This window comes from Nicotiana sylvestris, chromosome 1, assembly GCF_000393655.2.
Source record: "Nicotiana sylvestris chromosome 1, ASM39365v2, whole genome shotgun sequence".
In the NCBI taxonomy this organism is placed as follows: Eukaryota; Viridiplantae; Streptophyta; class Magnoliopsida; order Solanales; family Solanaceae; genus Nicotiana; species Nicotiana sylvestris.
Genome location: NC_091057.1, coordinates 162,306,802 through 162,320,191, shown reverse-complemented (window position 1 = coordinate 162,320,191; position 13,390 = coordinate 162,306,802). Strand labels below are relative to the sequence as shown.

At 38.3% G+C, this 13,390-nt stretch overlaps 1 protein-coding gene across 1 annotated transcript; it reads right to left on the bottom strand.

The window, feature by feature from the left end:
* Positions 1-529: 529 nt before the first annotated feature.
* Positions 530-12,949, bottom strand: LOC138876835 (uncharacterized). Its single transcript, XM_070155800.1, has 6 exons — positions 12,610-12,949; positions 11,660-11,973; positions 11,295-11,494; positions 10,934-11,133; positions 10,503-10,591; positions 530-772 (listed from the first exon to the last, which is right to left on the bottom strand). Exons 1-6 carry the CDS (start codon positions 12,947-12,949, stop codon positions 530-532), a joined length of 1,386 nt encoding a protein of 461 aa, XP_070011901.1.
* Between the last annotated feature and the right edge of the window lie 441 nt (positions 12,950-13,390).

The window sequence follows — 13,390 nt, the reverse complement described above, 5'->3', positions numbered from 1 at the left end:
TAAGGCGACGGGAGTTGAGGGAAATGAGAGAGTCTTATTAGTGAAAACCCCTCGAAGGGCACTATGAGGCGACAAGGGGTCAAAAGAGGCAAACAAGATAAGATTGACGGAAAGGATCCGTCGAGGCATCAAGCAGTGCAAAGATGTTGAGTCGACAAAAGAATTGGGCGCTTACATATCCCCAACAAAGTAAGGCCATCAGAAAGATTGATTGATATAAATAGACTGGGTTGGTTAATCCAAAATGCACGACGTGATCATTAGGATCGGTTGTATCATTCAGATAAGCTCTTTTCTTTTCTTCTCCCCAACATTTTTCAGAAAACTATTCTTCTTTTATTTTCTTGAATTTATCATTTTTTTTATTTTTTAAGACTTTATCTCCCCAGCAGTTTGTTTTTGAAAAGGATTTTCAGAGCTTATTACCAGTTGCCAAGATGGTGCAAAAACACAATGTGGATAGGACGGGCCAAAGATAATGCAATGGAACGAGAAAGACGTTCGTTGCAAGAACAAATGATGGATTAGTCTAGGATTTCGGGGAAAGTATGGAGAAAAGTGGGAAGCAACAATTGGCGAATGAAGAATCGTCAAGAAACAAGAGCATCCCTGGCAGATTATCGACCAGGTTCCAAGAGGGTCGGACAACATGGAGCAGGGAAAGAAGAGGGGGAAAACCATCTCCAGTAGGAATATGATCGCCAGTAGGAATATCATCCCCAACAAATAATCTCATCCCCAGCAAGCTTTGGTGATGTAATGGAACACAAAGCTGGGAAATGAGAAAGAGACAACCATCCCCAGCAGGAGTGGCATGACCATTCACCACGTTTTAAACTAACAAATTTTTCTTTGATTTGAAGCAGGGACAGGAAATGTTATAAATGATGAAAAGACATCATGATACAAGAAAGATTGTCAAACTAGGGCAGAAAATTTTCTTTCATTTTGAAAATTTTCTGGAAGTCCGGTACCCACTTGAGGAAGAAGCAAGATAACACAAGTTTGGGGAAAAATGGTATCCCCAGCAGTTTTCGGAAGAAGGCCAAACAAGTTTAAAGGAAGCAATTTCGGAAGGAAGATGACACAAGTCTTAAGGGAAGTAGTTCCAATGGAAGGAAAGCACCAGCTTAAGGGAAGTAGTCTTTGAAGGAGGAAAATAACATATTTTTAAATAAAACACCGGTGTTATCCCCAGCAGTTTTCAGAGGAATAAAACACCGATTTTGAGGGAAGCAGTTCTGAAAGAAGATGATTCAAGTTAGAAGGAAAATGGTTCAAGAGGCAGGAAGGAACCACGGCGATAGAACGCATTTTAAGAAATTGTTGAAGTCAGGAGCCCGCCTGGAGAATGGAGGTGTTATATTTTCAAACTGCAGTTGAAGTCAGGAGCCCGCTTGGAGAACAGAGGTGTTACATTTTAAGAAGTTGTTGAAGTCAGGAGCCCGCCTGGAGAATGGACGTATTATATTTTTAAGAAGTAGTTGAAGTCAGGAGCCCGCCTGGAGAATGGAGATGTTATATTTTTAAGAAGTTGTTGAAGTCAGGAGCCCGCCTGGAGAATGGAGGTGTTATATTTTTAAGAAGTTGTTGAAGTCAGAAGCCCGCCTGGAGAATGGAGGTGTTATATTTTTAAGAAGTTGTTAAAGTCAGGAGCCCGCTTGGAGAATGAAGGTATTATATTTTTAAGAAGTTGTTGAAGTCAGGAGCCCGCCTGGAGAATGGAGGTGTTATATTTTTAAGAAGTTGTTGAAGACAGGAGCCCGCCTGGAGAATATAGGTGTTATATTTTAAGAAGTAGTTGAAGTCAGGAGCCCGACTGGAGAATGGAGGTATTATATTTTAAGAAGTTATTGAAGTCAGGAGCCCTCTTGGAGAATGGAGGTGTTATATTTTAAGGTTTATTGATATCAGGAGCCCGCCTGGAGAATGGAGATGTTATATTTTAAGAAGTAGTTGAAGTCAGGAGCTCGCCTGGAGAATGGAGGTGTTATATTTTCAAGTTGTAGTTGAAGTCAGGAGCCCGCCTGGAGAATGGAGGTGTTATATTTTAAGAAGTAGTTGAAGCCAGGAGCCCGCCTGTAGAACAGAGGAGTACATTTCAAAACGAAGTCAGGAGCCCGCCTGTAGAACAGAGGAATAAATTTCAAGTTTGAAGTTAGGAGCCCACCTGTAGAACAGAGGACTACACTCAATTTCAAGTCAGAAGTCAGTAAAGCGGAGGGTTACAACAAAATATCCCCAGCATAAATTCCGCTGCAGAAATCAGAAGGAAGACTACAAGAGCAAGTTTGAATATAGATAAGATGTTGTAATCCCTAGTTTAGTCTAGCTACTTGTTTTCTTTTAGCATGGTGTAATAAGGAGGTCGGAAAGTAGTAGTAACAGCAGCAACAGTAGTAATAGCAAAATTGCAAGTCTCATGGTGGTCCCAGCTACCAAACTTTCCGAACTACATTAACTTGATTCCCTTTTAGCCTGGGATATGTAGGAAACCTTCGAAGCAAAGGTTCGGTTAAATTTTTCAAAAAAATGCTTCACACGGAGTAGCCGAACGGGCAAAAATCGCTCGTGTCCGCTCACTTTATCTTTGCACGAAAACTCTTTGTGTTTCCGGACAAAGAGGGGCAGCTGTGAGCACGTGATTTTTGCCCTACAAGAACTACTCCCACAAAAATTCAAAATAAAATAGATGTGTATTGCTTGCGATTTATTTGTATTTGTCTGTGCATGTTTATTCTATTTTTACTACTGAAAAATACAAAAATATATGTGTTGCATTTACATTTACAATTTAGGATTAATTAACCAGTGATTTATTTTACGAAAATGAAAATCATAAAAAATAATGTACTTTGCATTTTTAGCATTTAATGTTGAATTGTGTGATTTTATTGTTAATTGGCATTTAATTATATGTGATAATTGTTATTAGAAGATAAGTAGTATTTTTAACTTGGTTTATAATTTTAGAAAATAATTTGGGAAGAAAATAAAAAAAGAAAAGAAAACAAAAATGAAAACTAGGAAGGAAAATCGGATTGGGCTCAAATCCCTGGCCCAATGGCATGTACCAAACCCGGTCCAGGCAGCTCCTCTCACAGGATGGTGAAACGACGTAGTATAGGAACCAAACTACGTCGTTTCAATGGCAAAATATCTCAGCCATTCAACCAAGCCACATCCAACGGTCACAGATCAATACCCATATCCAAGAACCGAACCCGACCTGTTACCCGGTTCAAGTAGCCCCCCTACTTAAACCAAACGATGTCGTATTGGTTAATCTCCTTGATCCTGGCCGTTGATCTTAATTGATCTAATGGTCGGGATTAAATTCCCCACATGGTATATATTCCTAAATCCTACCCCGCCCCCTAGACCAAACCCCCCTCGCCCCATCGTCTCTCTCAGACCTCTCAAAGACGACCCCTCGAAACCCTAGAGCCGCTACCCCGCCCCTTCGTCGTAAACCCAGCGGCTCCGGCTCCGATGGCCATGAAAATAACACCCCTTGACCACCTGACCCTCCCCTCCACAAATCCACACTCGTCTTGCTTCGAATCATCCCCGAGCTTCTCGAATCTTCAATCAAAGATTCGAGCAAAACCCTAAACCTACCTAACCAGTCCCAGGTTCACACCCTAGCTCCACCTGACCCCCCATCGACCCAAATCTCATGTTAGTCCTGCTCAAATCAAGCCGGAACTGAATGAGCCCTAGAAGAACAAAACCTAGGAATCAATCCAAAAGATTTGAGGTCTTAACTGACTTTAGTCAAGTGTTCTCAGTCGAGAACACTCGATTAAGGTCTGTTTTGGCTTCAAAGTCTCAAGACGAAGTTCAAAACTGAAATGGATGGGGTTTGGTCTGAAGTTTCGAGGTATTTCCTTTTGTTTTCCCTTTCCTTCTAATGTTTGTTTTATTTTGACTGAGTAGTTCATCATTTTCGTCAAGTAGTTCTTTCTCCTCTTTCGGACCTTTTTCTTGGTCCAGTTTCCTTCTGTTGATTAACATGTATTATAAACAGTTTCGTCGATTAATCCGTTCATGTCTGTAGTTTAGTATTTCTCGTCAAGTTTTTTGGTGTCGTTTGTTTTGTTTTCAGCCTTAGGTTTCCATTCAGTATATCCTCAGTGTCCCTACGTTTTGTGTTTAAGGCTAATTTAGAGCTATGAATGTACTGTTATTGTTGGTTCGAATTGTTTCATTTTATGTGATGTTTGTTTCCTTTTTTTTGATTGTTCATCATTTGGCATATGAGTTCAATTTGTCTGTCGATTCAGTACTTTACAATGATCATTCATTTTGCCAAAGTTTGATTCATAATTGTGAAAGCAGTCAGTTATTCCCATGTACATGTGCATCTTAGCAACTTAGCATCAGTCTGCTATTTCATCTAATCTGAGTTCTAAGTTCGAACTGCTAGATGAATTGAATTAAATTGGTTATAGCTACTGAAGTTTGGTGATTAATTAGGAATCAGTTTGATTTTTGATTAAGGAAATTGGTTATAGTTGATAGGGTACAAAGGATTGGACTAGGACAGTAAATCATAGTAGTTTCAGGGGTAATTTGGGAATTGAAAACTTGAAAAAATGATTAATTTGAGTGCTCTGTCCACTAAGCACTAATAATATTAAAATAAGGCATTATTTAATAAATAGTGAGGAACAAGGCATGCAAGTATGGGGAACAAGGCATGCAAGTGTGGGGAACAAAATAACTTCAAACAAGAAGACATTAAGTAATGGGATTCAAAGGAGGATGGGCAGAGAATCTGATAGTTTCAAGGCAGAAATAGCTGGCCTGTTTTTGGGTTATAAATAGAGTCATTTAAGACAGATTTGGGCGGGGTTTTTTTGGAGGGGAAAAATCAGTCCTCTTTCAGTTTATTTTCAGAGAGTCTAGGCTGGATTTTTAACATTTAAAAAAGTTCAGTAATTTGAGAGTAAAAAACAGGCTGGTTTTTAATCCTAAAAGGTTCAGTGTTTGAGAGCTAAGAAACTAAAAAGTGAGGTCTTTTCTTTTACTGCTGAATATCAGAACTAGTATTGTTGTTGTTTTATTGGTGTTGTTGGTTGGTATTTCTGGGGTTTCAATTGGTTCTTCTGAGTTTGCTATTGGTTATTTGCTACTGTTTCATTGGGTGTTGCTGGAATTCTGCTGGTTCCTTTTTAAATCTGTTACTGGGTTATTCTGTCACTGTGCTGCTGGTTGTTGCTGTTGTTGTTTGCTACTGCTCTGCTGATCCTCCTCTTCTTCTTCTATTTTCAATTACCAGGTACAGTTTCGAATCACATTGTGATATAGCTGTGAGATGCAAAAGTGAAAAGAAAAATGCTCGAGTAGCGGAGTACTTAGTGCATCTGTAATTTAGTAGATAAATAATAAGTCGTATAGTCTATCTTTATAACTCAATGAAGAATGTGGACTGTGGAGTTTGTATCTGATAAGGACTGTATTGGACCATTAATTTGCCTTTCGTAGTTGTAAATTTAGTAGTTTAATACCAACTTTAGTAGCATAGAATTGAAAAATCAAACTTCCAAGTTAATTGTGCTTTTCCCGAATAGTTAAGCATGCCCATTATTGTCAAAACCGTTTAGTTAAATAAGTGGAATAAGATGAAGATAGCATGAGTTTGTTCTATTGAATCCACCTATTTAAACTTGTTAGTTCATTAGCTATGAAGGTTTTAATGTTGTCAACAGTAGGTGGATAATGATTGTTGGCAGTCCACTTGCTCAAAAGTTGAAATATTGGGTTTGGCTTCATCATGTAAAGCGATTGGCAATAGCCTATGTACGTTAGATCAGACTCGAATCCGCTTCTGTGAGCAGAATGTTGAACGTGGCTCGAATAACGCATGAAATCTGGTCATAGGAAACGGGCTAGATCACAAGACCATCCTTGAAAATCATACAATAGAGTTAAGTAACAATTGGTTGGGACCTTCGTTTTGTGTTTAGAGACGAACTTAATAGAAAAGATGTAGTCACATTAGGATCGTCCTTTTAAAATAAACGAGATGAGCCTTGCCAAATAAAACACACAGATTGCGGGGCCCTCGATAATTCTATATATTAAAATACTTAAATTTCGGGACGGGCCGTTTAGCGAATTTCACGGCCACTTCCCAAAATAACCCCGCGTTAGTCTCTTTAGGCGCGTACTTTAAATAACATTACCTTCTTAAACCCGGGTGCACATTTATGTGACCCAAATCCAAATCTCAACGAAAGTCGAAATGTGTCGCTAATCACGGGTACATTGATTGTGACGTGGTTCGAGATGCATTTCCACGATGTTGCAAATTTCTTTTAAAAATAATGAATGAGACAAGCCTCGACAAGCAAAAGTACACAAGATGCGGGGCCCTCTATACGTGTTGGTAAAATTACTTAGATTTCGGGATGGGCCGTTTAGCAAAATTTCACGGCTTTACCCAAAATAATAATACGCTAGTCGCTTTAGGCGCGCCTTTAATAATTTACTTTCTTAAACTCGGGTGCACATTTATGTGACCCAAATCCAAATCTCGACAGAGTTGAAATGTGTCAATAACCACGGGTGCATTGATGTGACGTGGTTCGAGATATATTTTTACGACGTCGCAATTCTCGTTAAAAATAATAATAATAAAAGCGGTAAACAGTTAAAATTTGCACATAGGTTCAACATGTATTAAAATAAGATAAATAAGCTGAATATGACAGTTGAGTGACCGTGCTAGAACCACGGAACTCGGGAATGCCTAACACCTTCTCTCGGGTTAACAGAATTCCTTACCCGGATTTTTGGTTCGCGAACTGTAATACAGAGTCAATCCTTTCCTCAATTTGGGATTCAACCGGTGACTTGGGACACCATAAATCTCCCAAGTGGCGACTCTAAAATAAATAAATAAATCCCTTTTCGATTGTCCTTTAATTGGAAAAAAACTCCCTCTGCGCCCCTTTGCGGGGTGTAGGTAAAAAGGAGGTGTGACACCAAGTTGTCATCTTTGAGGTAAGTATCTTGCCTAACCTTGTGTAGGGGACCTCCCCTTAGGAATTGAGTCTTCTATGCTAATTGTAGTCCATGCATGCGAGGTGACGAGTGTGTGCTTGGACTTATTTGTGGGAAATTTACCTCTAGGGTTCTTAGGTCCTTATGTGGAAAGTATCCTGTTATGATTGGGTTTCCTAGTTGCTTAAATTGCCTCTATATGCTCCATATGACGTTGTTTGCTTTCCTCTAATTCTTACGTATTACATTGACCCTAAATTGCCTTAATTGAAGTGATTGTCTTCCTTATTGTTTTGATACTTCTTGGTTGTGAGTTCCTCTATGACTTCGTGCAAATAGGTTACATGTCCAATTGTTGTGGTTGCCGATGTAGTTATCATGTGCTTATTATGTCTTGTTGTGTAGTTGAGGTTTCATTGTGAAGATAATTGTTGGTACAAGTTTGGTTATAGTTGATTCCCTTGCCGGGACATATTTAATTATTATTGTTGGTTCCCTTGCCGGGATATTATTGTTTCCTTATTATTCCCTTGCCAGGATTCTTCCGTGATTGGTGTTGATTTGTATATTGGGATCGGATTGCACGCCGCAATAATATTATAAGGATCGGGTTGCACGTCGCAAAAATATTATATGGATCGGGTTGCACGCCGCAACAATATTATATGGATCGGTTGCACGCCGCAACAATATTATTTGGATCGGGTTGCATGCCGCAACATCATTATATGATTTTGATCATGTTGCATGTCGCAACAGTAATATATGATTGGTAATGGGTTGCACGCCGCAACAAGAAAGAATAAAAGTGAATATTGATTTTTATGGTGAGAACGAGAGTAGAAGCACGAAGGGTGATGTCGTGCGCTTTCTGCTGCTGTGTTTATTTGTTGTTATCAATTGAAATATTTAAATTGTTTAATTCCTTTATTGCTGTGATCCTTTGTGTTAGAACCCGCAATGTTTTCAATACCTCACCATATTTATATATATTTATTTATATGCTCCAATACTTCAAACTTCAATAATTGTTACATCCTTAATTCAATTAGTTTCTCAATTATATCCTCTTAAACCGTCTAAGGTTGTATTTTTCTTAAAAAGGAATTTCTACTAAGTTTTAAGTTATCAGCTCCCCTGTTGAAGGTAATAATTCTTTCGATGTTGTATTTTAAATTAAAAAGGGATATTTTCTTTACTCAAAGGATTTCCAAAGAAACAACTTCATCTTTTCTCGCTGGCTTTTTCTAATTAGCTTAGAAATTGTAATTTTACTTATATTAGGTAAATGGGACTTCTTGGACATATTAAGTGCATTGTTGTCACAACCCAATTTAGGATCATGACCGGCACCTAGGAGAAAGTGCCCCTAAGTAAGCCTCATCGGTATTTTTCAGAAAATCGGACAGAGTTTCCCTTGTTTTTGGACTATCCAAAAAATTTTCCTGTCTCAAAATCAACATCCAACCATCCTAATATCAAACCAAACAATCGACAACTTATCAATTAACCAAAATAGTCTTCACCATTACTAATCAACCCACTAACAACAAGAAATACTAATTTATCTCCGACTTTGATAATAAAGAATGATACTCAACATAAGACTAATAGCAAAATAATACTCATGACACTAAAAAATTACTATGGATCGACTCTAAGAATTCAAATAAAAGACCATAACAATTGATAAAAATCTCCGCCCACGCGAACAACTGTGAGGCTCACCAAGAATTCTCAACCTGAGCGCTCTAATTAACGAAATCCTCGCCTGCGTCAACTGCTGTCTCTGTAAAAAAATATTAGCGGGGAATGAGTCGCTAGCTCAGTGAGTAATAACACTTAACCATAATCATTTTTATTTGGGGACAAGTCAGAAACATGCTAGTATCTCAAAGAAAAAATAACATAAAAATGCCCTTTCAGAAACAATAAATAATTTCCAGTCTCATCACGCTTTTCTTGAAGTAAAATATAATTAGCAATTCAGTAATAGGCTCGGTAACAACTGTATAATATTAGTATTCACATTTTGGGTGGTTTCAATGAACGGATCATGTAATCGGTATAACTGTGGACTTCTTCGCAAGAAGTCAAATATAACGGTAGTCCCTACTCGAGGGAAATCGGTAACGGTATGCTAGTTCTACCTTCCCATTAGCGAGGGCTATAACTGTACTCTGTAATCGGTAAATACAATGTGCACCAGCTCTAACAAACCCGCCGTTAGCTACGGGATCCTTCAATGTCTACTCCCATTTATACTTGTCTCTGTAATCCGTATATACTCATAGAAAATATTTTAAAACAATATAGGGCATTTCGGTTCTTATCAAATCATATAATTTCTTTTCGATAACAGTAAATTCAAGTAATGGTAACAGATCTAGTGACAACGAAAATATTTAAAACAATAATAATCTTCTCAAATAGCTATTTCGGTATCATATCGAGTAAAAGACTTGTCTCATATGCAACTTAAAATAATCGGTAACATATTCATATTAAAAATCATGTGTAAATCATGCAAGTTATGAAAACTCAAATTGCGGTAAGATTATTATTCACAGTACTCGTGTGAAATACCAAACTCGTCACCTCAAACGATCCGTACAACTCTCTTCAATCAATCTATAACCACATCAACATCGATCTCGTGTTAATTGCCTCATTTAGGCTAAATTCATCACTAATTTAGAATACCCAATCCTCCTAGTTTTATATTTTATCATTAATTCGCCAAATTATATTTACTCATGCTATGAGTAATTTAAATTAGTCCAAAATCTTTTAAATAAAAAGGTATTTATATAGTTTATTCCCTTTACTATTGAATTTCCTTAATCGTGTGCATAAATTGAAACTGAAATAACTTTACTATCCATAATATTCCTTCTTAATTGGTACTTATCTTTTGTGCTCAATAACTTGTATAATACAGACAATATTTCAAGAAAATTCCAAAGAGATTACCTTTTCTCTAAGCCGTGTAGTAGTTTCACAGAGAGCAATTATAAAACTTCAAGAAACATTGTTGATCGAAGCTTTTCTGACCAAAGATTTAGTGCTTAAAGCTTTTTCCTCCTTGCTGAAATTTTTCCCCATGGTGGTGAAGCTTAAAGCTTCATAACTTCTCCAATTCTACTCTTTCTTTAACTTAGGGCTTTTATTTGTCTTCTGCTTTCTACAGAAGCTTAAGTGCTGCACTTTCCCCTTCCCAATTCCATTTACTATTTTTTTTATAAAATAATGCTCTATTCCTTTTTTATTAAATGACCAATAAGCCCCTAACTTAAATATGGGTTACTACATCCTTCCCACCTTATGAAATTTGGTCCCCGAATTTATCTCTAGTATGGACCTATAGATTGAAATAAGTGAGGATACTTGACTCGCATAGCATCTTCCACTTCCCACGTAGCTTCTTCAACTGTATAATTTCTCTATAAGACTTTCACGAACAGTATTTCTTTCGACCGTAGCTTTCTTACTTGCCTATCAACAATTGCCATCGACTCCTCCTCATAAGACAACTTCTCATCAAGTGGTATAGCATGTGCTTCAATCGCCTGAAATGAGTCTGATATTACATTTTCTTAGCATTGAGACGTGAAACACTGGATGAATAAAGGACAACTCAGGAGGAAGTGCCAAATGATAAGCCACCGTTATCACTCAGTCTAGTATCTCATACGGCCCTATAAACCTTGGGCTCAACTTGCCTCTTTTCCCAAACCGCATCACACCTTTCATAGGGGAGACTTGTAGGAACACTTTGTCCCCAATTGTGAAAACTAAATCTCTTCTTCTCTTATCAGCATAAGACTTTTGTCTACATTTAGCTGCAAGCAATCTCTGTCTAATCAATGGACCTTGGCCATAGCTTCTTGTACTAGGTCGGGTCTTAATAAGTTAGTCTCACCAGCTTCAAACCATCTGATAGGAGAACGACATCTTCTACCATACAATGCTTCGTACGGTGCCATTTGAATACTGGACTGGAAGCTATTGTTGTAAGCAAATTCAGCTAATGGTAGATAAGTGTCCCAACTACCTCCAAACTCAAGAATGCAAGCTCTCAACATATCTTTCAAGATCTGAATAGTACGTTCAGACTGTCGTCTGTCTGTGGATGAAATGCAGTACTAAGATCTAATCGTGTACCCAATGCTTCTTGAAAATATTTCCAAAAGTGTGAAGTGAACAGTGATCCTCTATCAGAGATGATGGATACTGGAACTGCGTGAAGTCAGACAATTTCGTTCATAAATATATGTGCATACCTGACACCACCATATGTAGTCTTCACCGGTAAAAAGTGTGCTGATTTTGTCACTCGATCTATAATCACCCATACTGAGTCATAACCTCTAAGGGTTCGTGGTAGCCTGGTGACAAAATCCATAGTAATTCTTTCCCATTTCCACTCTGGAATCTCAATTTGTTGTAGTAGTCCTGCGGGTCGCTGATGCTCAGCCTTGACCTGCTAACAAGTCAGACAACTAGAGACAAAGTTAGCAACATCTTTCTTCATACCTTCCTACCAATAAAATTGCTTCAGGTCATGGTACATTTTTGTGGATCCAGGATGTATAGTGCATTTAGAGTTGTGGGCTTCTTCAAGAATAGCATGTCTCAACCCATCTACGTCTGCTACACATAGCATGTCACCCATTTGAAGAACACCATCACTTTCAACAATCATATCCTTGTTTCTACCGGCTAAGACCTCATCTCTGTATTTACATAATTGTTCATCCTCATATTGGGTGGCCTTAATGCACTCAACTAATGAAGACTTAGCTTGAGCACAAGCCAACAATGCCTCTGAATTTTCGACACTAAATCTGATACCTGTATCTTCTAGTCTCTGAATATTTTTGGCCAAAAGTCTCTTTGCAGGGGCTATATGTGCCAAATTCCCCATAGATTTTCTACTCAATGCATCAGCCACCACATTGGCTTTTCCAGGAAGATACAAAATAGAATAATCATAGTCTTAGAGTAGTTCCATCCAATGACGTTGCCGAAGATTTAGATCTCTATGTTGAAAGATATACTTTAGACTTTTATGATCAGTATAAATCTCACAAGTTTTGCCGTATAGATAATGTCTTCAAATTTTTAGGGCAAATACCACTGCAGCCATCTCCAAATCAAGTGTAGGATAGTTTTGCTCGTGCTTTCTCAATTGTCTCGAAGCATAAGCTATAACACGACCATTTTTCATGAGAACACATCTTAATCCCACCTTCGAGGCATCACAGAATAATGTAAATCCTCCAGAACCTGATGGTAAGGCTAATATTGGTGTAGTTGTCAAACATGTTTTGAGTTTTCCAAAGCTCTACTCACATTCCTCCGTCCAGTGAAACTTTGCATTTTTCTGTGTTATCTTGGTCAGCGACGCTGCTATTCTGGAGAAATCCTACACAAAACGCCTGTAATAGCCTGCTAAGCCTAAAAAGCTGTGAATCTCTATAAGAGAAGAAGGTCTGGGCCATTTCTGCACAACTTCAGTCTTCTTAGGATCTACCATAATTCCATCTTTGGATACAACATGCCCCAAAAATGCTACCGAGTCTAGTTAGAATTCACACTTCGAGAACTTAGCATAAAGCTGATATTCTCGCAATGTCTGCAACACAGTCCTGAGATGATTCTCGTGTTCTTCTTGGCTACGAGAATATATCAGGATATCATCAATAAATACTATTACAAATCTATCCAGAAACAGCTTGAACACCCTATTCATTAAATCCATGAATGCAGCTGGAGCATTTGTCAGTCTGAAAGGCATCACAAGGAACTCATAATGCCAGTATCGAGTTCTGAAAGCAGTCTTAGAGATATCTTCATCTTTGATTCTAAGTTTATGATAACCAGAATGGAGGTCAATCTTTGAAAAGTGGGCAGCTCCTTGTAACTGATCAAGCATATCATCTATACGAGGAAAAGGATATTTATTGTGTATTGTTATCTTGTTCAACTATTTGTAGTCAATGCACAATCTCAGGGATCCGTCTTTATTCTTTACGAACAGTACTGGTGCACCCCATGGTGATACATGATAACTGTGATTTCTACATGTTTTATACCCATTCTTACCTAAGCTTTGTGCATTAACTGCCAGAAATTAGTCCCAAAAAGCTTACAAGTTGCATTTGATTGCAGGTTTGAGCGACAAGATGACAAATACTAAAGATCGGCTCAAAAAGGAGTGAAATCTGCCAAGTGTCAAAAGACAACTGAAAGGGGGGATCAAAAGGACCTGCGCAGTCCGCACTATTTTGTCACGCGACCGCGCAGGAGAGTTCAGAAGCTGGACATCTTCAAGTTCAACCTGCGCGGTTCGCACTGTTCTGCCACGCGGCCGCGC